Raw genomic sequence first — 25,585 nt, 5'->3', positions numbered from 1 at the left:
GTGACTGCAATATACGACGTGGCTGGGCAATATACTACGTGGCTGGGCAATATACTATGTGGCTCTGTGCTGAATAATACATCACTGGGCAATATACTACGTCGCTGGGCAATATACTACGTGGCTGGGCAATATACTACGTGACTGCAATATACGACGTGGCTGGGCAATATACTACGTGGTTGGGCAATATACTACGTGGCTGGGCAATATACTATGTGGCTGAGCAATATACTACATGGCCATGCATATTCTAGAATACCCGATGCGTTAAAATCGGGCCACCATCTAGTTGTACATATTTTCCTTGCAAGTGATATATATATATATATATAATTATTTTTTTATAAGGTGTGTGTTACTGTAATGGATTTGTATGTGTATTGTAGGCGTTCTGGCAGCAATCTGAGCAGTGCAAGTGGAGGCCACCCTGATGATTGGCATCTAGAAGACAATGTAAGTATATTACTTATAACACACATTATGTAACGTGTAGAGAACGTAAATTTATGGTGAACTAGCTTTAGAAAACCATCACAGCAAGTTCTACCGCACAGAAGAACGGTTGTGATGTAAACCAATGCATGACCTACATATGGATACTACTCAAATTAGCCATTTTAAGGCATCCTGGATCATTATCACATTTTGTCAAACATGCATGTTACAGTCTGTGGAGTGCGAGGCAGTTACCAGATGGCACTGACGCTGCTTCTCTCTATGGGGACACAAATCATATGAGACAGGCAAAATAATCAACCATCAACAAGTTATCCCCCAGCCTCCTAACTGATATGGCAGCTCTTTACACGTTAGGTTATTTGAATTTCTTGCTGAGAATTGCAGAATCCACCAAAAATCAATGTCTAGTAAACCATGAAAAAACAATATTCAAGTCATTAAAGGGAACCTGTCACTCCCAAAAATCTAAGGTGAGCTAAGCCCACCGGCATTGGGCTTATCTACAGCATTCTGTAATGCTGTAGATAAGCCACCAATGTATCCTGAAAGATGAGAAAAAGAGGTTAGATTATACTCACCCAGGGGAGGTCCCGGTTCTGTTCTGGTCCGATGGGCGTCACGGTCCGGGTCCGGGGCCTCCCATGTTCTTACGATGACGTCCTCTTCTTGTCTTCACGCTGCAGCTCCGGCGCAGGCGTACTTTGTCTGCCCTGTTGAGGACAGAGCAAAGTACTGCAGTTCGCAGGCGCTGGGCCTCTCTGACCTTTCCCGGCACCTGCGCACTGCAGTACTTTGCTCTGCCCTCAACAGGGCAGACATAGTACGCCTGCGCCGGAGCCGCCGCGTGAAGACAAGAAGAGGACGTCATCGTAAGAAGATGGGAGGCCCCGGACCGCGACGCCCATCGGATCGGACCGCCCCTGGGTGAGTATAATCTAACCTCTTTTTCTCATCTTTCAGGCTACATGGGGGGCTTATCTACAGCATCACAGAATTCTGTAGATAAGCCCCTGATGCCGGTAGGCTTAGCTCACCTTCGATTTTGGGGATGACAGGTTGCCTTCAAGACCAAAATCGGACTTTCTACTGCATAAGTAGAATTACACATAGATATGTAAGGTGAAATAGGTACAAGTCCATCTTGTTCAACCTCTCCTGATAAATGACACTGTGTGTACAATTATTAGGTGATTTGTATCTTTGATGATTAATTGGATTGAACTCCAGTGCTGTCTGTCAAACTAAAAGGTTAATAAACATGAACATATAGTATAAGAAAGTAAGAGTGAGGTTTTGTCTTCCTTAGGAGCAGACTAATTATTCAACTAAATGAAAAACATACATTTTCCCATCTCAGTTGTTTATTTTCATTTGTTAAAGTGAGAATAACCAAACTAAAAATGTGCAAAAATACATTTCTAACGTTAAAAACTTCAGTGACCAATATAGTCCCCCTTATTTTCAATAAGTCATAAACTCCCCTTGGAGTAGGTGTCACGGGTGTGTCCGATGTAACAGACTGTTGCTCTGCATCTGGCTGCAGTAGGTCCATTATGTTTGGCATTACAGACACCTCCTTAATCCTTCTGACTCTGGGACCCAGCGGCAACCTCCCTCTAACTCTAGTTGACACAGCTGGACCTTGGTGTTTATAAATCCCAAGTCTGCTGCAGAGATTGGTCGTAGATATTCACATTTTTCCCTTGTGAAGGCTTGGAGCTATAGGAGTCAGCTAACTCCCTCTCTAGAGCTGTTTGAGGACCTCTGGTGTTACCGCTCTGAGTCTGCTCAAGCTAAGTTCATTCCTTTTGTCTTTCTACCTTTTTGTCTTTAGTTTACAGTGGGGACTGACCAGTGCTTCCCACCCCCTCCTTATCCAGGGCGTAGCTCTAGGGAAATACAGGGCTTAGGTTTCCTGCTCTGTGATTGGTGAGGAACCAATTTAGGGACAGTAGGGCAGGTAGGGTGTTATTAGATCTACTTAGGGGTTTCCACTCACCCTTTCTCTAGTGTCTGGGCTTCCTTCCCTTCATCCCTTCGTGTTGCACGTAGTCTTTCCCACACTATGCGTGCCAGTAGGCTGGTTTCTTAATTTGTTGATGATCAAATTTTTAGGGCAGCACCAACCACAGCCTCCAGACACTGTTCAGGGAGGTGTACTGTTTTCCTTCATTGTAAATATCCCATTTAAGAAGGGCCCATAAGTTCTCAATAGGGTTTAGGTCAGGTGAGAAAGGAGCCATGTCATTATTTCTTTCATCTTTAAAGAGAACCTGTCAGCACAATTTTTTAATATTTAGTAACGACATGGCTGTAATGGTGCTGTAATACTGATCACATTGATACCTTTGGAGAAGAAATCCGCTTTGTTCTTCTTTAATCCCCATTTGAAGTTTTCTGCTATTTAGACTCCGGTGCACAGGGGCCGGACTGTACACGGTTCTTCTCCTCCCTGTCTGTGATTCCCGCCCCCTCCACCTGCCTCTGGTCTGTGAATGACCGGCCTCTTCTGTTTGAAAGCTTAACAGTGACCTGTCTTTCACAGACCAGATTTCAGCCCTCCTTACCTCGGCCATGTCTCTGACACTGAGCACCTTGTACTTCTGGGCCACGAGGGAGGCTGTAGTCCTGGAATATGACAGCACTGGAGGACAATGAGTTCCTGGTCGCTTCACGCATGATTCTTCTCATATCTTTGGCACTTAATGTGCATTATTTTTTTCTCAACACTTTTTTTGAGGCCCTGTTGACTATTTTCAACAAAACTTTTGATGGTTCTATGATGACGCCCCAATATTTTAGCAATTTCAGAGGTCCTGTGTCCATATATCAGACTTTTAACAAATTTTGACTTTTCATAGTCAGTAAATCTCTCTTTTGATCCATTTTGCCTGAGGTAAACAGGCTGCCTCAAAATTCTGCACACCGTGATAAAGCGTGTTATAGCCTTAGGCCTCACCCACCCTCATTACACACATACATCACCTGGTCTGCTTCATCCAATAAGCATTCATGTTTACACAGTTTGGAGTTGTAAAATCTGCACAAAATGATGTAATGGTCGAATTACTCACTCGCCTAATAATTCTGCACAGGTGTACATTGCATACAATGACCTGTATCACTGATAGGCAATGCCTCTGTTTTCCATCTCTTGCCTAGGTATTCCATAGCTCACATGAAAGCAGCTACTATGACGCGAAACGCAAAGATCTCTTACCTAGAAAGAGGAGAAGGACTCGAATTCCAGATAAACCAAACTACAGCCTTAATCTCTGGAGCATAATGAAGAACTGCATAGGAAAAGAGCTATCCAAGATCCCCATGCCTGTAAGTGAGGCGCCACGTCTGCTAGACATAGATGCACGTATTCCACATTTCAGACATATTTACTAATCCTTGGGTGGATTCAGTAATTTTTTATCATCTTATAGGTATTATATTAACAATCATAAAATAATACCCTGATGACTTCCAAAAAGTCCATGTAGTCATAATGCAACTAAAAACATCATCTATGGTGATTTTACACGGGGCATCTTCTGCTGCGAAGCTGTGTGCAAAATCTAACCATCAGTAGGGCTGACCGTACACTTGTTGGTGACCATCTAACGGTGCATTATTATGGTGTGCTGCCATACATTTCCAAAAAGTGATACATATACCTACAGTCGCATGTAAAGTTTGGGCACCCCTAGTCACAATTATGGTGAATAGTTAAGCAAGTTGCAGATGAAGTGATCTCTAAAAGTCCTAAAGTTAAAGTTGTCACATTTCCTTTGTATTTTGGGCAAAAAAAAAAAAAATATTGTCATTTTTTACATTTTAAAAATTACAAGAAGGAATAGAGCCAGATTAATATGGATATTAATGCCTGCAGAGTTATACAATGTCCCATACAATGTTGTCCATGGTGCACATTTAAGGAGGAGTGATCGTGGCATCTAACAACACACATCACGAACGACTTTGTCGTCGGGCAATGTTGTTGGTATAATTATTTAAAAGATTTATGGGATGCCAACCTCATGGCGCACTGCTCTGCCCCGGTGATTGCAGAACTCTCCATAGTGTTGTCTCTTTTCCGTGCTCTTTTTATCCTTTCGTTTGGTTGATTTTGACCCCATTATTTGAGCTTTCGTCTTGTGTTCCGGCCGTTCCCGTGGCCTTCTTGATGAGTGTATGTGTCCTGTTTATGGATTTACAACAAAGGAAAAAAGGCCAATGCATATAAATGCACATACCTGCTACAAGATACCAAAAATACAAATTTTATTATAACAGCAAAGACACAAACATGGATATAAAACCTATTAAAATTGTAACCAAAACACCCTTCCCCATATGCACATGTAGAAAATAATGCACATCTTCCCACACCTTTCCCCTTGGCACGCTCAGCCCTGTCATCTCCGGAGTCGCACTCCACCTGCATCTCCTTCTGTGCACTTGTGCAGACTCTGCTAATCTCAAATTCAGCTATTTGCACCACGCTTGGGGTAGGCTTATTATCTGCCACTCTTTGGATCCAGTTATTTGCATCACGCTGGGGATAGGCCTTTTCACCCCGCAGGCTTTCCAGCCATTACCCCATACATTGATATTGCCCGGTCATTTGGCTGCAGGGTTTCTTTTCCTTTTTGTGACAGGGGCACACCACACCCGCTCATTGTTTTACACTACACATTCGATGGACATGTGTTTATGACAGATCTGGGGACGCCCACTCTCTGTCTCATTATATTTATAGCAAAACTATGGTCCAGCATTGTATGTTTCCATCTACTATATGTGTAGTGTCTTTTTCCTGCATGATTGCTGTAATTTATGACAGTCCGTATATGGTTTCCTGTCACAGATTGTCGGGTATGGTTATTTAGCCCTAATAGATGTGCATTATTTTTCTACATGTGCATATGGGGAAGGGTGTTTTGGTTACAATTTTAATTGGTTTTATATCCACGTTTGTGTCTTTGCTGTTATAATAAAATTTTGTATTTTTGGTATCTTGTAGCAGGTGTGCGCATTTATATGCATTGGCCTTTTTTCCTTTGTTGTAGTTCTCATTTCCATACTTTGTGGAGCACCCTGACTTATATTATCATATCTATAACTAGAAGGTGGCCCGATTCTAACGCATCGGGTATTCTAGAATATGCATGTCCACCTAGTATATTGCCCAGCCACGTAGTATATTGCCCAGCAACGTAGTGTATTGCCAAGCGACGTAGTATACAGCACAGAGCCACGTAGTATATTGCCCAGCCACGTAGTATATTGCCCAGTCACATAGCATATTGCCCAGTTACGTAGTATATTGCCCAGTGACGTAGTATACAGCACAGAGCCACATAGTGTATTGCACAGCCCACATAGTATATTGCCCAGTCACGTACTATATTGCACAGCCCACATAGTATATTGCCCAGCCACGTAGTATATTGCCCAGCCATGTAGTATATTGCCCAGCCACGTAGTATATTGCCCAGCCACGTAGTATACAGCACAGAGCATATTGCCCAGCCACGTAGTATATTGCCCAGTTACCTAGTATATTGCCCAGTGACGTAGTATACAGCACAGAGCCACGTAGTATATTGCACAGCGACGTAGTATACAGCACAGAGCCATGTAGTATATTGCCCAGTGACGTAGTATACAGCACAGAGCCACGTAGTATATTGCCCAGCTACGTAGTATATTGCCCAGCCACGTATGTTACAGGTTAAAAAATAAAAAATAAACATACTCACCTTCCGATCCGAGGGCCCCTTGTACTTCTGTCAGCAGCTTCCGGTCCCAGGGTGTGATGACGTCGCGGTCACATGACCGTGACGTCATGGCAGGTCCTTCTTGCACAGGACCTGTGATGACGTCGCGGTCACATGACCGTGACGTCATGGCAGGTCCTTCTTGCGCAGGACCTGTGATGACGTCGCGGTCACATGACCGTGACGTCATGGCAGGTCCTTCTCGCGCAGGCGCGCAGGGCCTGTGATGAGGTTGCGGTCACATGACCATGACATCATGGCAGGTCCTTCTCCCATACCATCGTTGGCACCGGAACTTGCTGCTTGCATGGAGCGGTTACCGGAGCGTGGCTAGGAGCGGGATAGGCGGCGGAAGGTGAGTATATAATGATTTTTTATTTTTTGTATTATTTTTAACATTAGATCCTTTTACTATTAACGTTGCATAGGCAGCATCAATAGTAAAAACTTGGTCACACAGGGTTAATAGCGGCGGTAACGGAATGAGTTACCCGCGGCATAACGCGGTCCGTTACCGTCGGCATTAACCCTGTGTGAGCGGTGACCGGAGGGGAGTATCCGGACGCTGACTGCGGGGAGTAAGGAGCAGCCATTTTCTTCTGGACTGTGCCCGTCGCTGATTGGTCGTGGCTGTTTTGCTGTGACCAATCAGCGATTTGGATTTCCTTGACAGACAGAGGCCGCGACCAATGAATATCCGTGACAGACAGAAGGACACACAGAAGGACAGACAGACGGAAGTGACCCTTAGACAATTATATAGTAAATTGTTGTGATAGTGGTGCACCCGTCTCTGTGCTTTTTCTGTTTATGGATGTCTCCCCAGTAAAGGACAATTATTGTAGATGTTATGTGCTACGGCTTCTTCCTTGTGACTATTTCCTTTTTTATCCGCCTGCTCCTGCCCTTGAGTTCTGTTATTCTGGAGAGCCGCCTTTTTCTTGGAGCCGCTCTTGTACTTTTCTTCTCTGATGTGAAAAGAAGGCTTTCATTCTTCCAGTTGTTGACCTTTACGTAAAGTGTGAAATGTTAAGCCAGCCACACATGTAAAGATTTGCTCTTTACTAAAGGTACCTTCACACTAAGCGACGCTGCAGCGATACCGACAAAGATGTCGATCGCTGCAGCGTCGCTGTTTGGTCGCTGGAGAGCTGTCACACAGACAGTTCTCCAGCGACCAACGATGTCGGTAACCAGGGTAAACATCGGGTTACTAAGCAGGGCCGCGCTTAGTAACCCGATGTTTACCCTGGTTACCTTCCTAAAAGTAAAAAAAACAAACAGTACATACTTACCTTCGCTGTCTATCCCCGGCAGCTTTCTGTACAGGCAGATGGCTGCCAATCAGTAGTGGGGGCAGGGTTATACTGAACTCATGGATATGGAGGACTACACGGCAATAGGTTTACTAGTCCTAAAGTGATAACCTCTTGCTGAAAAATCTGTGATTTTATGTTAAATTTACAGCAAGCGGCCCAGTAATTGACGTATCGCTGGAGTTCTGGTCTCTGTCTAGACATTATGCTGTTCTCGGGTTGCAAAAACTTGGTGACAGATTCTCTTTAATAGAGATATTAACCCCTTCATGACCCAGCCTATTTTGACCTTAAAGACCTTGCCGTTTTTTGCAATTCTGACCAGTGTCCCTTTATGAGGTAATAACTCAGGAACGCTTCAACGGATCCTAGCGGTTCTGAGATTGTTTTTTCGTGACATATTGGGCTTCATGTTAGTGGTAAATTTAGGTCAATAAATTCTGCGTTTATTTGTGATAAAAACGGAAATTTGGCGAAAATTTCGCAATTTTCACATTTTGAATTTTTATTCTGTTAAACCAGAGAGTTATGTGACACAAAATAGTTAATAAATAACATTTCCCACATGTATACTTTACATCAGCACAATTTTGGAAACAAAATTTTTTTTTGCTAGGAAGTTATAAGGGTTAAAATTTGACCAGCGATTTCTCATTTTTACAACGAAATTTACAAAACCATTTTTTTTAGGGACCACCTCACATTTGAAGTCAGTTTGAGGGGTCTATATGGCTGAAAATACCCAAAAGTGACACCATTCTAAAAAATGCACCCCTCAAGGTACTCAAAACCACATTCAAGAAGTTTACTAACCCTTCAGGTACTTCACAGCAGCAGAAGCAACATGGAAGGAAAAAATGAACATTTAACTTTTTAGTCACAAAAATTATCTTTTAGCAACAATTTTTTCATTTTCCCAATGGTAAAAGGAGAAACTGAACCACGAAAGTTGTTGTCCAATTTCTCCTGAGTACGCTGATACCTCATATGTGGGGGTAAACCACTGTTTGGGCACATGGTAAGGCTCGGAAGGGAAGGAGCGCCATTTGACTTTTTGAATGAAAAATTATCTCCATCGTTAGCGGACACCATGTCGCGTTTGGAGAGCCCCTGTGTGCCTAAACATTGGAGCTCCCCCACAAGTGACCCCATTTTGGAAACTAGACCCCCCAAGGAACTTATCTAGATGCCTAGTGAGCACTTTAAACCCTCAGGTGCTTCACAAATTGATCTGTAAAAATGAAAAAGTACTTTTTTTCACAAAAAAATTCTTTTCGCCTCAATTTTTTCATTTTCACATGGGCAATAGGATAAAATGGATCCTAATATTTGTTGGGCAATTTCTCCCGAGTACGCAGATACCTCATATGTGGGGGTAAACCACTGTTTGGGCACACGGCAGGGCTCGGAAGGGAAGGCGCGCCATTTGACTTTTTGAATGGAAAATTAGCTCCAATTGTTAGCGGACACCATGTCGCGTTTGGAGAGCCCCTGTGTGCCTAAACATTGGAGCTCCCCCACAAGTGACCCCATTTTGGAAACTAAACCCCCCAAGGAACTTATCTAGATGCATATTGAGCACTTTAAACCCCCAGGTGCTTCACAGAAGTTTATAACGCAGAGCCATGAAAATAAAAAATAATTTTTCTTTCCTCAAAAATGATTTTTTTAGCCTGGAATTCCCTATTTTGCCAAGGGTAATAGGAGAAATTGGACCCCAAATGTTGTTGTCCAGTTTCTCCTGAGTACGCTGATACCCCATATGTGGGGGTAAACCACTGTTTGGGCGCAAGGCAGGGCTCGGAAGGGAAGGCACGCCATTTGGCTTTTTAAATGGAAAATTAGCTCCAATCATTAGCGGACACAATGTCACGTTTGGAGAGCCCCTGTGTGCCTAAACATTGGAGATCCCCCACAAATGTCCCAATTTTGAAAACTAGACCCCCAAAGGAACTAATCTAGATGTGTGGTGAGGACTTTGAACCCCCAAGTGCTTCACAGAAGTTTATAACGCAGAGCCATGAAAAAAAAAAAAAAAATTATTTTCTCAAAAATGATCTTTTAGCCTGCAATTTTTTATTTTCCCAAGGGTAACAGGAGAAATTTGACCCCAAAAGTTGTTGTCCAGTTTCTCCTGAGTACGCTGATACCCCATATGCGGGGGTAAACCACTGTTTGGGCACATGCCGGGGCTCGGAAGTGAAGTAGTGACGTTTTGAAATGCAGACTTTGATGGAATGCTCTGCGGGCGACACGTTGCGTTTGCAGAGCCCCTGATGTGGCTAAACAGTAGAAACCCCCCACAAGTGACCCCATTTTGGAAATTAGACCCCCAAAGGAACTAATTTAGATGTGTGGTGAGGACTTTGAACCCCCAAGTGCTTCACAGAAGTTTATAACGCAGAGCCATGAAAATAAAAAAAAAATTATTTTCTCAAAAATGATCTTTTAGCCTGCAATTTTTTATTTTCCCAAGGGTAACAGGAGAAATTTGACCCCAAAAGTTGTTGTCCAGTTTCTCCTGAGTACGCTGATACCCCTTTTGTGGGGGTAAACCACTGTTTGGGCACATGCCGGGGCTCTGAAGTGAAGTAGTGACGTTTTGAAATGCAGACTTTGATGGAATGCTCTGCGGGCGTCACGTTGCGTTTGCAGAGCCCTTGATGTGGCTAAACAGTAGATACCCCCCCACAAGTGACCCCATTTTGGAAACTAGACCCCCAAAGGAACTAATCTAGATGTGTGCTGAGCACTTTGAACCCCCAAGTGCTTCACAGAAGTTTATAATGCAGAGCTGTGAAAATAATAAATACGTTTTCTTTCCTCAAAAATAATTATTTAGCCCAGAATTTTTTATTTTCCCAAGGGTTACAGGAGAAATTGGACCCAAAAAGTTGTTGTCCAGTTTCTCCTGAGTACGCTGATACCCCATGTGTGGAGGTAAACCACTGTTTGGGCACACGTCGGGGCTCAGAAGGGAAGTAGTGACTTTTGAAATGCAGACTTTGATGGAATGGTCTGCGGGCGTCACGTTGCGTTTGCAGAGCCCCTGGTGTGCCTAAACAGTAGAAACCCCCCACAAGTGACCCCATTTTAGAAACTAGACCCCCCAAGGAACATATATAGATTTGCGGTGAGCACTTTGAACCCCCAAGTGCTTCACAGACGTTTACAACGCAGAGCCGTGAAAATAAAAAATCATTTTTCTTTCCTCAAAAATGATGTTTTAGCAAGCATTTTTTTATTTTCACAAGGGTAACAGGAGAAATTGGACCCCAGTAATTGTTGCGCAGTTTGTCCTGAGTACACTGATACCCCATATGAGGGGGTAAACCACTGTTTGGGCGCACGTCGGGGCTCGGAAGTGAGGGAGCACCATTTGACTTTTTGAATACAAGATTGGCTGGAATCAATGGTGGCGCCATGTTGCGTTTGGAGACCCCTGATGTACCTAAACAGTGGAAACCCCTCAATTCTACCTCCAACACTAACCCCAACACACCCCTAACCCTAATCCCAACTGTAGCCATAACCCTAATCACAACCCTAACCACAACCCTAATTCCAACCCTAACCCTAAGGCTATGTGCCCACGTTGCGGATTCGTGTGAGATTTTTCAGCATCATTTTTGAAAAATCCGCGGGTAAAAGGCACTGCGTTTTACCTGCGGATTTACCGCGGATTTCCAGCGTTTTTTGTGCGGATTTCACCTGTGGATTCCTATTGAGGAACAGGTGTAAAACGCTGCGGAATCCGCACAAAGAATTGACATGCTGCGGAAAATACAACGCAGCGTTTCCGTGCGGTATTTTCCGCACCATGGGCACAGCGGATTTAGTTTTCCATAGGTTTACTTGGTACTGTAAACCTGATGGAACACTGCTGCGAATCCGCAGCGGCCAATCCGCTGCGGATCCGCAGCCAAATCCGCACCGTGTGCACATAGCCTAATTCTAAAGGTATGTGCACACGCTGCGGAAAACGCTGCGGATCCGCAGCAGTTTCCCATGAGTTTACAGTTCAATGTAAACCTATGGGAAACAAAAATCGCTGTATACATGCTGCAGAAAAACTGCACGGAAACGCAGCGGTTTACATTCTGCAGCATGTCATTTCTTTCTGCGGATTCCGCAGCGGTTTTACAACTGCTCCAATAGAAAATCGCAGTTGTAAAACCGCAGTGAAATGCGCAGAAAAACCGCGGTAAATCCGCCATAAATCCACAGCGGTTTAGCACTGCGGATTTATCAAATCCGCAGCGGAAAAATCCGCAGAGGAACAGAATACGTGTGCACATACCGAAACCCTAACCCTAACCCTAGCCCTAACCCTAACCCTAGCCCTAACCCTAGCCCTAACCCTAGCCCTAGCCCTAACCCTAACCCTATTCTAACCTTAGTGGGAAAAAAAAAATTATTTATTTTTTTATTGTCCCTACCTATGGGGGTGACAAAGGTGGGGGGGGTCATTTATTATTTTTTTTTATTTTGATCACTGTGATAGATTATATCTCAGTGATCAAAATGCACTTTGGAACGAATCTGCCGGCCGGCAGATTCGGCGGGCGCACTGCGCATGCGCCCGCCATTTTGGAAGATGGCGGCGCCCAGGGAGAAGACGGACGGACCCCGGCAGGATCGGTAAGTATGATGGGGTGGGGGGAGCATGGGGGGTGGATCGGAGCGCGGGGGGTGGAACGGAGCATGGGGGGGGTGGATCGGAGCACGGGGGGGTGGATGATGCACGGGGGGGTGGATCGGAGTGCAGGGGGGTTGGATCGGAGCACGGGGGGGGTGATTGGAGCACGGGGGGAGCGGACAAGAGCACGGGGGGAGCGGAGCACAGGACGGAGGGGAGCCGGAGCAGTGTACCGGACAGATCGGAGGGCTGGGGGGGCGATCGGTGGGGTGGGGGGCACATTAGTGTTTCCAGCCATGGCCAATGATATTGCAGCATCGGCCATGGCTGGATTGTAATATTTCACCAGTTTTAATAGGTGAAATATTACAAATCGCTCTGATTGGCAGTTTCACTTTCAACAGCCAATCAGAGCGATCGTAGCCACGGGGGGGTGAAGCCACCCCCCCTGGGCTAAACTACCACTCCCCCTGTCCCTGCAGATCGGATGAAATTGGAGTTAACCCTTTCACCCGATCTGCAGGGACGCGATCTTTCCATGACGCCACATAGGCGTCATGGGTCGGATTGGCACCGACTTTCATGACGCCTACGTGGCGTCATGGGTCGGGAAGGGGTTAAATGTGTTAAGGTACCTTCACACTAAACGATATCGCTAGCGATCCGTGACATTGCAGCGTCCTGGCTAGCGATATCGTTCAGTTTGACACGCAACAGCGATCAGAATCCTGCTGTGATGTCGTTGGTCGGAGCTAGAAGGCCAGAACTTTCTTTGGTCGCTGGCTCTCCCGCTGACATCGCTGAATCGGCGTGTGTGACACCGATTCAGCGATGTCTTCGCTGGTAACCAGGGTAAACATCGGGTTACTAAGCGCAGGACCGCGCTTAGTAACCCGATGTTTACCCTGGTTACCATCCTAAAAGTAAAAAAAACAAACGCTTCATACTTACCTTCCGCTGTCTGTCCCCGGCGCTGTGCTTTCCTGCACTCACTGTGAGCACAGCGGCCGGAAAACAGAGCGGTGACGTCACCGCTCTGCTTTCCGGCCGCTGTGCTCACAGCCAGAACAGAGAAGCAAAGCGCCGGGGACAGACAGCGAAGGTAAGTATGAAGCGTTTGTTTTTTTTACTTTTAGGATGGTAACCAGGGTAAACATCGGGTTACTAAGCGCGGCCCTGCGCTTAGTAACCCGATGTTTACCCTGGTTACCCGCATCGTTGGTCGCTGGAGAGCTGTCTGTGTGACAGCTCTCCAGCGACCAAACAGCGACGCTGCAGCGATCCGGATCATTGTCTGGATCGCTGCAGCGTCGTTTAGTGTGAAGGTACCTTTACTCTTGACTGTAATCTAAAATAAATAACCAAAGATGTTAAGGAATAAACTGAAAAATGTATAGGAAACAGGACCATATAAATATGAGCAAATACAACTTGTAAAAGTTTTTATAAATTGTGACTACACATTTTAGATCTTACTGGTGGGAAGACTTTGTATATATATATATTTTGCTTGATGATGATTAATTATGAGTACCCATGCACTAGTTATAGTCTTACTGCCAATAATACGCCATTACAGGTCTATATATATGTGTATATATATACACACATACACACAGTTTTATAAAAATCAGCTTCTCTACATGTCTGACAGCCATTCCAGTGTCAGTTGAATTCCAACCAGAGTACACCTCATTCCACTTAATATGCTTCTGATTAGGTGATCACCTGAACCAAATCTTATTTAATGAAGTGAATTATAAAAAAACACTGCTGTGGTGTTCACATTCCTCTTGCAATAGGACAAGCTATTGTAAACAAGTGCTAGTAATATCCCAAAAGTAATAGGAATGAAAAAATAACTTTTAACCATGCCACAGGAGTTGAAAAGAAAAGTCTTGAGTGAGGAAAAGAAGGGCTCAATTCTGGGTTTACTAGTAGAGGGACAAAGTGAGTGTCATGTTGCCTCCATCCTTAAAATTTCTAAGACAGCAGTCTATTACAACAAGGTCAAGCAGCAGACATTGGGGACAACGAAGCTACAGACCATCAGAGGGCGAGAACGACTATCCACTGACCGGGATGACCGTCATCTTATTCGAATGTCACTCAGCAACCGCAGGATGACATCAAGTAAACTACAAAAGGAATGGCAGTTGGGTTGAAGTACGTGGCAAGAACAGTCACGTGAAGCTAGAAAAAAGCCTTTCATCAATGAGAAGCAAAGGAGAGCCAGGCTGAAGTTTACCAAAGACCATAAGGATTGGACCATAGAGGACTGGAGTAAGGTAATCTTCTCTGATGAGTCTAATTTTCAGCTTTGCCCAACACCTGGTCATCTAATGGTTAGACGGAGACCTGGAGAGGTGTACAAGCCACAGTGTCTTGCACCCACTGTGAAATTTGGTGGAGGATTGGTGATGATCTGGGGATGCCTCGGGAAGGCTGGAATTGGGCAGATTAATCTTTGCAAAGGACGTATGAATCAAGACGCATACAAAGCTATCCTGGAAAAACAGTTGATTCCTTCTGCTCATGCAATGTTCCCCAACTCTGAGGACTGTTTTTTACAGCAGGACAAGGCTCCATGCCACACAGCTAGGTCAATCAAGGTGTTGATGAAGGACTACCACATCAAATCCCTGCCAAGGCCAGCCCAATCTCCAGATCTGAACCCCATTGAAAACCTCTGGAAAGTAATCAAGAGGAAGATGGATATTCACAAGCCATCAAACAAAGAACAACTGCTTGAATTTTTGTACCAGGAGTGGCACAAGGTCACCCAAAAGCAGTCTGAAAGACTGGTGGAAAGCATGCCAAAACGCATGAAAGCTGTGATTAAAAATCATGGTTATTCCACAAAATATTAATTTCTGAACTCTTCCTGAGTTAAAACATTACTATTGTTGTTTCTAAATGATTATGAACTTGTTTTTTTTTTTTTGCATTATTTGAGGTCTGCAAGCAATGCATGTTTTCGTTATTTTGACCATTTCTCATTTTCAGAAAATAAATACAAAATTTATTGCTTGGAACTTCGGAGACATGTTGTCAGTAGTTTATAGAATAGAAGAACAATTTACATTTTACTCAAAAATATACCTATAAAGAAAAAAATCAGACAAACTGAAAATTTTGCAGTGGTCTCTTAATTTTTGCCAGAGCTGTATATTGTGACAAAGTCACTGACAAAACGTTCACTGGGGCTATTAGCTTCAGTGATTTGAAACCCAGAGGTTTTCTCCAGCACACTGTGTTGAGAGGGGTTAATCAGCCATTTTAAGGTCTAGGTTATGGTGGACAACCATAGAGCGGGTGGGAGGTTGTCCACCTTATCTCTGCCTGAGCGTGTGGTCTGGGGTTTAAATAGTCTGCCTCCAGAGACATTCAGTGTTCAGTGGGTCTGGAGCAGGCAGCTCCAAAGAAGTGGTTTTGTGTTAAACTGAATCTGGTTGTTGTATCCTGAGCGGGCGGATCCCTGCAACGTCAGAGCAGAGACTGTATACCATTTTGTTTTGTTTTCCTGTTTATTTTTCACTACGCGTTAGTTTATGCCACATATGTAATAAACCAGCCGAAGATTTAAAGAGACAGTATACCTGTACCTACCTCCGTGTGCAGCTGAGTGAGACGATCTACCACTACATATATATACCTACATATTGCGCATATATAAACGCCACTCCTTGATTTGCTTAAAGTCCCATATTGCTTGTATAATTTGGTTAATTTCTATTTCTCACCGGTCGCTAATGAATAACCCATCAAGATGCTCGATAAAGCAAAAGCTTGGTAAAACACCTGGGGAAAAGTTGTAATGAGGCAGACAAGGTCAGCGGCGCGCGCTCTTTGTAGAGGTGAATATGACAGCTTAACAGCATGGATTCTTTTTAATTTAGAGGATTTATTGCACAGGGACCGAGGCTGAGGCTGGAGAAGCGTCTGCAACAGATGAAATATTTCAGACAAAAATAAAAGTGAGATTTCAGCAGCGGAGGTGGGAGCAGCGGTGAGCTCAGTGTATTTTTTTTTATTTTCTATTTTTAACCCCGTCCCCGTGCCTTGCGGGAAGGAGAGCATTTTTAAAATCTTTCAGTCTTTGTTGCTGGCTGGGTTGAAAGTTGTTTCACTTACATTGTGTCTGTGAACGTATTGAGAGGACTTATTTAGTGATAACTATAGATATCTTTTTTTTTTCCACTGTAAAAACCCTTTTTTGCTTACCGGTAAATTATTTTTTTTCTTTTAATTAACAGTCTTCAAGTTTTTCTCTTGTGTGATTTGCTTCAATGTATTTTTTTTTTATTTGAGACTTCTGTTGGTCGTCTTAGGTAGAGGTGAGTCTACACCGCTGGACTTACAATTAATTATTACTTATAACAGTCGTTTTATATCCCGTTTATAGAGGCCTACCACGCACAGAAGCTGCCATTGTTTTCAGTAGTATGAGTCCTGTGTATACAGGGCAATGGGCTGGAGAGGACGATGAGTTTTTGAACAGCCCAAAAGATTATTCCATCTGATGAACAAGTGTTTTGCTCAATAGGTGTTCGTCAGCCTGTTTACACTCCTTATACTTTGCATTCCTAGGAAAGCTCATTCATGATAATCTTGCAGTGTAAATGGACCCTTAGGCATTGTACAATTAATCTATAGAAACGGATATACATCTCATAGTAATTAGTGACATCAAGACTATGAACACATCGCGCTTTTTAAGGTTTGCTTTGCTTTTGATAAACCATAAAGCTCTGTACTTACAAGGTACTATAAAATATAACTTTTATTTGAAAAATGACTAGGACCACCATGACCACTTGTTAAAAAGAAATAACAATAACAGGAGGACAGTGCCTCACCCTATTATACCCCTATCATATCCCTACCTTGCCACAGAAGTCGGCACCCTACTATGCGCAGATGGCGCCCCCACTCACCGCCGGCTGATCCTCCAGGCCCTATTGGGCCCCAGTTTTCAGGGGGGACAAGCAAAATCAAGAATATATCAAATGTATGTTATACAAATGGTGTCACTCCACTGTTTCAACAAATAAAGTGCTAAGTGCATGTTAATTCAACGATACATCTATCAATCATATGCACCTTAGGAATGCTGGGACAGACCACAGATAAAGAAAACAATAGCACTCACATTTACCAATGCCTGACCCAAAACAAGGGGATTTGATGGTGAAGAATCAATTGTAATCATTGCATATCACCAGTTTAAGATCTAATTCGGTCCTGACAGCATGTGTTATAAATGTGATATAAGATGCGTTAACTTCATTAGAAATCACTGCTAAACACTGTTGAGATTATTAATTTAACCACTTCACTCGTTTCCCCGGTTCATCAGGAGTAAGGTAATTCGGAAAAGAAGAGTCTACTTGGCTCACCGTTTTTCTCATATCTCGCAGCACCATATGATTTGTTTGGATAGCCTATGATAAGGTCCTGAGTGCACAAGGTCCATTCCCTTCAGATGATGTTATGTTCTGCATCTATGCCAAGAAAGTTCCCATCATATATCTAAAATGTGCCCACAAGATCATACTAGCCTGGAGGAGGCGAACAGAGTGTCCTCCGATCACTGTCATTTGGTTGGTATATGTCCCATATCACAGAAAAGGTAGAAAATGTTGTAATAAATTACACTATTGCATACAGTAGTATCCAGCAAAACATATATGTTAAAAAGATTCCTTTTTGGGGATGGTAGGATCCAATTGTTAATGAATATCACTGAATGGCCTCGGTCAGAGACATCCACTGATGGCAGCCATAGGAATTGCTAGTTTACAGTTACATTTCCTGGTAAACTGTTTCAGTCTTTGGTTTGTCTGTATTTCTACATGGTCTTATTTTCAGTCTATGTACAAACTATAGGGAACCTGTAAGGGGGAACACCGACGACCTGCAGCAGTGTTCTATGGAGTCATAGGCACTTGTACGGTGTCTCCATAAAATGCCATATTACATAGACATCGTGTAACATGGAATCCAGAGATGTAGTGGAGCACCATACGCCACACTGGTACCAAATTACTGATCAACAGGGCAGTTGACGGTACTGATGGACTTTATATATCACCCCAGGGAAGAAATGGAGAGGGCGTTGGATTCTTTCCGTCAGGTTAGGGTGACACAACTGTTCTCTCTCCATCTGAGAATATTGGTCTGATAACGCTAATCAGAGTCTGATAAGAGTTTGATCAGAATGGGACACGATTACCTCGAAGATGGAGAAAACATTTTTTTCTCTGCTTTCTCTATTATGATAGTCCTTGAAAATTGGACCCATAGACTTGAATGGGCGAGTGCTATCTGATTCTTGGAGGCAAGTCGTGCATGCTGTGATTTTTTGTTTTCCTCGGACCTCTAAGGAAAACATCAGACACGTCCACGGCCACGTAGAATAGCATGGGTACGAGTGCTACCCATGGAAACCACGGATAACAGTCTTCCGATTTACTCGAGCCCTAAAACAAGAAAACTGTTCGGAAATGTGACAAGTGTCTGGGACAGCTAGGAATATTGTTCCAACATTCATTGTCTATCACACAGCTCTCCCCCCAAAAACAGAGATAACAAAAATAGAAAATTACACCCTCAAACGCAGTGTTTGGATATATTAATGAGCATATAAGGTGTAATAACTTTATGAATACATACAATTAGTGGTCCTGTAATCTCTCTTTACCACAGTCCGTGTTAAACTCGTTCCGCTATTTTATTTTTACACTGTAAAATGATGGAAACGGAAGGAATTCTAGTTACATTAAGTTTTTCCCTTTATGGGTAATGCTCTTTAGGGGTCAGTGTAAGGAGTTTTCCCAGATTTGCTATGGTTGATTTTTCCTTGGATATTCCAGGCAGGCTCTGTACCTATAAATCACATTATCATTTATGTTTCCAGTGGAAATTGTTCTGTGTTTCTGATCTGCGCAGTGTCATTATTTAATAGCCACTACATATGGCATTACAAGCCTGAGAGGTTCAGTTTATTGCACAGCTGATCCCAGGTATCTGGGATGGGAACTATCTGAGCATCATTGCTCTACGTGAGCGGGTTGCAGAGAGGACAGGTGGGGTCTGTCAAGTTGTAGACTGTAAAGATCCCTGATTGCATCTCGCATCTTCTAAAGATTTCAATCCATCAGATCTCAGAACAGCGTAACAACAAGAGGACAGAAAAATCAAAGGCCGTTCATTGATTCTGGTCCATGGATTGTTCTGTCAAAAGTGATGAGATTATAGCAGAAATATGCTGAAATGGCCGCATAATAACGTGCCCACGAACAAGCTAGGATTTACTAATAAATGACAGCAGACAAAAGATAATGCACAAGTGGCGAATAAAAAAGGCAAAATAATTATGACTTACAAACCTCATTCCTCCAGGTCTCTGTCTTATCCCCAAAATACAATTCTTTGTTAATATACAGGGAATATAAAAAGTCTACACACCTCTGTTAACCCCTTTACCCCCAAGGGTGGTTTGCACGTTAATGACCGGGCCAATTTTTACAATTCTGACCACTGTCAATTTATGAGGTTATAACTCTGGAACGCTTCAATGGATCCTGGTGATTCTGACATTGTTTTCTCGTGACATATTGTACTTCATGACAATGGTAAAAATTCTTTGATAGTACCTGCGTTTATTTGTGAAAAAAACGGAAATTTGGCGAAAATTATGAAAATTTCGCAATTTTCCAACTTTTAATTTTTATGCAATTAAATCACAGAGATATGTCAACAAAATACTTGATAAGTAACATTTCCCACATGTCTACTTTACATCAGCACAATTTTGGAACCAAAATTTTTTTTTGTTAGGGAGTTATAAGGGTTAAAAGTTGACCAGCAATTTCTCATTTCTACAACACCATTTTTTTTTAGGGACCACATCTCATTTGAAGTCATTTTGAGGGGTCTATATGATAGAAAATACCCAAGTGTGACACCATTCTAAAAACTACACCCCTCAAGGTGCTCAAAACCATATTCAAGAAGTTTATTAACCCTTCTGGTGCTTCACAGGAATTTTTTGAATGTTTAAATAAAAATGAACATTTAACTTTTTTTCACAAAAAATTTAATTCAGCTCCAATTTGTTTTATTTTACCAAGGGTAACAGGAGAAAATGGACCCCAAACATTGTTGTACAATTTGTCCTGAGTATGCCAATACTCCACATGTGGGGGTAAACCACTGTTTGGGCGCATGGCAGAGCTCGGAAGCGAAGGAGTGCCATTTGACATTTCAATGCAAAATTGACTGGAATTGAGATGGGACGCCATGTTTCGTTTGGAGAGCCCCTGATGTGGCTAAACATTGAAACCCCCCACAAGTGACACCATTTTGGAAAGTAGACCCCCTAAGGAACTTATCTAGAGGTGTGGTGAGCACTTTGACCCACCAAGTGCTTCACAGAAGTTTATAATGTAGAACCGTAAAAATAAAAAATCATATTTTTTCACAAAAATTATCTTTTCGCCCCCAATTTTTTATTTTCCCAAGGGTAAGAGAAGAAATTGGACCCCAAAAGTTGTTGTACAATTTGTCCTGAGTACGCTGACAGCCCATATGTGGGGGTAAACCACTGTTTGGGCGGATGGGAGAGCTCGGAAGGGAAGGAGCGCCGTTTGACTTTTCAATGCAAAATTTACAGGAATTGAGATGGGACGCCATGTTGCGTTTGAAGAGCCACTGATGTGCCTAAACATTGAAACCCCCCACAAGTGACACCATTTTGGAAAGTAGACCCCCTAAGGAACTTATCTAGAGGTGTGGTGAGCACTTTGACCCACCAAGTGCTTCACAGAAGTTTATAATGCAGAGCCGTAAAAATAAAACAAAATTTTTTTCCCACAAAAATTATTTTTTTAGCCCTTAGTTTTGTATTTTCCTGAGGGTAACAGGAGAAATTGGACCCCAAAATTTGTTGTCCAATTTGTCCTGAGTGCGATGATACACCATATGTGGGGGGAACCACTGTTTGGGCACATGGGAGGGCTCAGAAGGGAAGGAGTACCATTTGAATGCAGACTTAGATGGAATGGTCTGCAGGTGTCACATTGCGTTTGCAGAGCCCCTAATGTACCTAAACAGTAGAAACCCCCCACAAGTGACACCATTTTGGAAAGTAGACCCCCTTAGGAACTTATCTAGATGTGTGGTGAGCGCTTTGACCCACCAAGGGCTTCACAGAAGTTTATAATGGAGAGCTGTAAAAATAAAACAAAAATTTTTTCCCACAAAAATTATTTTTTAGCCCCCAGTTTTGTATTTTCCCGAGGGTAACAGGAGAAATTCGACCCCAAAAGTTGTTGTCCAATTTGTCCTGAGTACGCTGATACCCCGTATGTTGGGGGAAACCACCGTTTGAGCGCATGGCAGAGCTCGGAAGGGAAGGAGCGCCATTTGGAATGCAGACTTAGATGGAATGGTCTGCAGACGTCACATTGCGTTTGCAGAACCCCTAATGTACCTAAACAGTAGAAACCCCCCACAAGTGACCCCATATTGGAAACTAGACCCCCCAGGGAACTAATCTAGATGTGTTGTGAGAACTTTGAACCCCCAAGTGTTTCACTACAGTTTATAACGCAGAGCCGTGAAAATAAAAAATCTTTTTTTTTTCCCACAAAAAATATGTTTTAGCCCCGAGTTTTGTATTTTCCAAGGGTAACAGGAGAAATTGGACCCCAAAAGTTGTTGTCCTATTTGTCCTGAGTACGCTGATACCCCATATGTTGGGGTAAACCCCTGTTTGGGCACACGGGAGAGCTCGGAAGGGAAGAAGCACTGTTTTACTTTTTCAACGCAGAATTGGCTGGAATTGAGATCGGACGCCATGTCGCGTTTGGAGAGCCCCTGATGTGGGGTTTCCACTGTTTAGGCACAATTATAACTGAAACCCTAATCCAAACACATCCCTAACCCTAATCCCAACAGTAACCCTAACCACACCTCTAACCCAGACACACCCCTAACCCCAATCCCAACCCTATTCCCAACCGTAAATGTAATCTAAACCCTAACTGTAACTTTAGCCCCAACCCAAACTGTAGCCCTAGCCCTAGCCCTAACCCTAATCCTAACCCTAGCCCTAACCCTAGCCCTAACCCTAGCCCTAACCCTAGCCCTAACCCTAGCCCTAACCCTAGCCCTAACCCTAGCCCTAGCCCTAACCCTAGCCCTAACCCTAGCCCTAACCCTAGCCCTAACCCTAGCCCTAACCCTAGCCCTAACCCTAGCCCTAACCCTAACCCTAACCCTAGCCCTAACCCTAGCCCTATCCCTAACCCTAGCCCTAACTCTAACCCTAGCCCTAATGGGAAAATGGAAATAAATACATTTTTTTAATTTTTCCCTAACTAAGGGGGTGATGAAGGGGGGTTTGATTTACTTTTATAGCGGGTTTTTTAGCGGATTTTTATGATTAGCAGCCGTCACACACTGAAAGACGCTTTTTATTGCAAAAAATATTTTTGGCGTTACCACATTTTGAGAGCTATAATTTTTCTATATTTTGGTCCACAGAGTCATGTGAGGTCTTGTTTTTTGCGGGACGAGTTGACGTTTTTATTGGTAACATTTTCGGGCACGTGACATTTTTTGATCGCTTTTTATTCCGATTTTTGTGAGGCAGAATGACCAAAAACCAGCTATTCATGAATTTCTTTTGGGGGAGGCGTTTATACTGTTCCGCGTTTGGTAAAATTGATAAAGTAGTTTTATTCTTCGGGTCAGTACGATTACAGCAACACCTCATTTATATCATTTTTTTATGTTTTGGCGCTTTTATACGATGAAAACTATTTTATAGAAAAAATAATTATTTTGGCATCGCTTTATTCTCAGGACTATAACTTTTTTATTTTTTTGCTGATGATGCTGTATGGCGGCTCGTTTTTTTGCGGGACAAGATGACGTTTTCAGCGGTACCATGGTTATTTATATCTGTCTTTTTGATCGCGTGTTATTCCACTTTTTGTTCGGCGGTATGATAATAAAGCGTTGTTTTTTGCCTCGTTTTTTTTTTTTTTTTCTTACGGTGTTTACTGAAGGGGTTAACTAGTGGGCCAGTTTTATAGGTCGGGCCGTTACGGACGCGGCGATACTAAATATGTGTACTTTTATTGTTTTCTTTTTTTTATTTAGATAAAGAAATGTATTTATGGGAATAATATTTTTTTTTTTTTTCATTATTTTGGAATATTTTTTTTTATTTTTTTTTACACATTTGAAAATTTTTTTTTAACTTTTTTACTTTGTCCCGGGGGGGACATCACAGATCAGTGATCTGACAGTTTGCACAGCACTCTGTCAGATCACTGATCTGACATGCAGCGCTGCAGCCTTCACAGTGCCTGCTCTGAGCAGGCTCTGTGAAGCCACCTCCCTCCCTGCAGGACCCGGATCCACGGCCATCTTGGATCCGGGGCTGGAGGGAGCAGGGAGGGAGGTGAGACCCTCGCAGCAACGCGATCACGTCGCGTTGCTGCGGGGGGCTCAGGGAAGCCCGCAGGGAGCCCCCTCCCTGCGCGGTGCTTCCCTGCACCGCCGGCACATCGCGATCATCTTTGATCGCGGTGTGCCAGGGGTTAATGTGCCGGGGGCGGTCCGTGACCGCTCCTGGCACATAGTGCCGGATGTCAGCTGCGATAGGCAGCTGACACCCGGCCGCGATCGGCCGCGCTCACCCCGTGAGCGCCGCCGATCGCGCTGGACGTACTATCCCGTCCATGGTCATAGGGGCCCACCCCACATGGACGGGATAGTACGTCCGATGCCAGAAAGGGGTTAAAACTCCAGGGTTTTGTAATGTAAAGATATAATCATGCCAAGAAGAATCATTTCAGAATTTCAGAAAATCTTTAATGTCACATACAATCTGTAGAAATCCATTGAGAAACAAACTGAAATCATTTTGAGGAGTACATAAAAATAACAAAACTAAAATAATGTGGTTGCATAAGTGTGGACACCCTCATATAATTGGGCATATTTTTGTGTTCAGAAATAGCCATTCATATTTAAAGGGAACCTGTCACCACCAAAATGGAAGTTGAGCTAAGCCCACCGGCATCAGGGGCTTATCTACAGCATTCTGGTGGGCGTCGCGGGCTTATCTATAGCGGTGGGCGTCGCGGTCCAGTCCGGGGCCTCCCATCTTCTTACGATCATGTCCTCTTCTTGTCTTCACGCCGCGGCTCCGGCACAGGTGTACTTTGTTTGCCCTGTTGACGGCAGAGCAAAGTACTGCAGTGCGCAGGCATCGGGAAAGGACAGAGAGGCAGCGTGAAGACAAGAAGAGGACGTCATCCTATGAAGATGGCAGGCCCCGGACCGCGACACCCATCGGACCGGACCGTAGCGGGAACGCCCCTGGGTGAGTATAATCTAACCTCTTTTTCTCATCTTTCAGGGTATATCTGGGGCTTATCTACAGCATTACAGGATGCTGTAGATAAGCCCCTGATGCCGGTGGGCTTAGCTCACCTTCGATTTTGGGGGTGACAGGTTCCCGTTAAAGGGAATCTCTCAGTAAGATCAACCCTAGAGCTAAAACGAGACATAATATCTGTCTACAAATATATACACCATAGAGCACTTTGAAGGCAGTCATCAAGAAGTGTCTTAAATTTGGCATAAAAGTGACATTACTTGAAGATGGACATACCTCACAAATTGATGAAAAGTCAAGCAGACGACAATTAGTCCGATAGGCTGGTGAGACGCCTATAGCAAAAAAAAACCCCAGAACTACTGGCAAGTACTGGTTGTGTCCTCCAGGTGACAACAGTCTACTGTATTCTGCATATGTCTGGACTGTGGGGTAGGGTGCCAAAATGGAAGCATTTTGTGACATTGAAATCACACAATGAGCTGGTAATGCAGGTCTGCTGGGTCTTCTCAGGCTGATAGCAGGAGCTCCTTCTATGATCGGATAAAGTAATTTCCTTTAATATGTAGTAACAAAATGCACCACTGAAGCTTTGTCTCTCTCCTGCAGTCACAATGGTATAAAGAAACCTTGGATCACAGAACATTGGTATTAGCTTATGGCGCTCTTTTGTAAAAGGCCACATAGCAAGGAAGCACAATTGTTACCTAATGGCATCCTGTAATAATCTAATGACCTTTGCATCAGGGGACTCATGTGCTTGACTCCTATGCTTATATGCATTGTTTTTATCCCAGCGATGCTGTTTGTCTTCAAGAGTCTCATTTGCTCTTTGTTGTCTTCGACGTTGTGCCTATGCTGCTTTCCTTTCATTATCATTGGCATATTTTTTATGAAGAGCCATGTTGGCATTGATATTTGCTTTTTAATGGGGTTTTCCCACGAACAAAAGTTAATTTCAAAAATTGTCTGTGTCTTA

At 43.5% G+C, this 25,585-nt stretch overlaps 1 protein-coding gene across 2 annotated transcripts in view; it reads left to right on the top strand.

Moving 5' to 3' along the window:
- Positions 1-25,585, top strand: part of OSBP2 (oxysterol binding protein 2) — a 387,724-nt gene that overhangs the window by 318,810 nt on the left and 43,329 nt on the right. For both annotated transcript variants that reach the window (XM_069754235.1, XM_069754244.1), the window contains 2 exons: positions 390-456; positions 3,625-3,792. In XM_069754235.1, coding sequence (XP_069610336.1) covers positions 390-456; positions 3,625-3,792 — 235 coding nt within the window. The remainder of the gene's footprint in view (positions 1-389; positions 457-3,624; positions 3,793-25,585) is intronic.

Source organism: Ranitomeya imitator, chromosome 1 (assembly GCF_032444005.1).
Source record: "Ranitomeya imitator isolate aRanImi1 chromosome 1, aRanImi1.pri, whole genome shotgun sequence".
Lineage (NCBI taxonomy): Eukaryota > Metazoa > Chordata > Amphibia > Anura > Dendrobatidae > Ranitomeya > Ranitomeya imitator.
The sequence above is the reverse complement of the archived record's forward strand: the minus strand, read 5'-3'. Positions and strand labels throughout refer to the sequence as shown.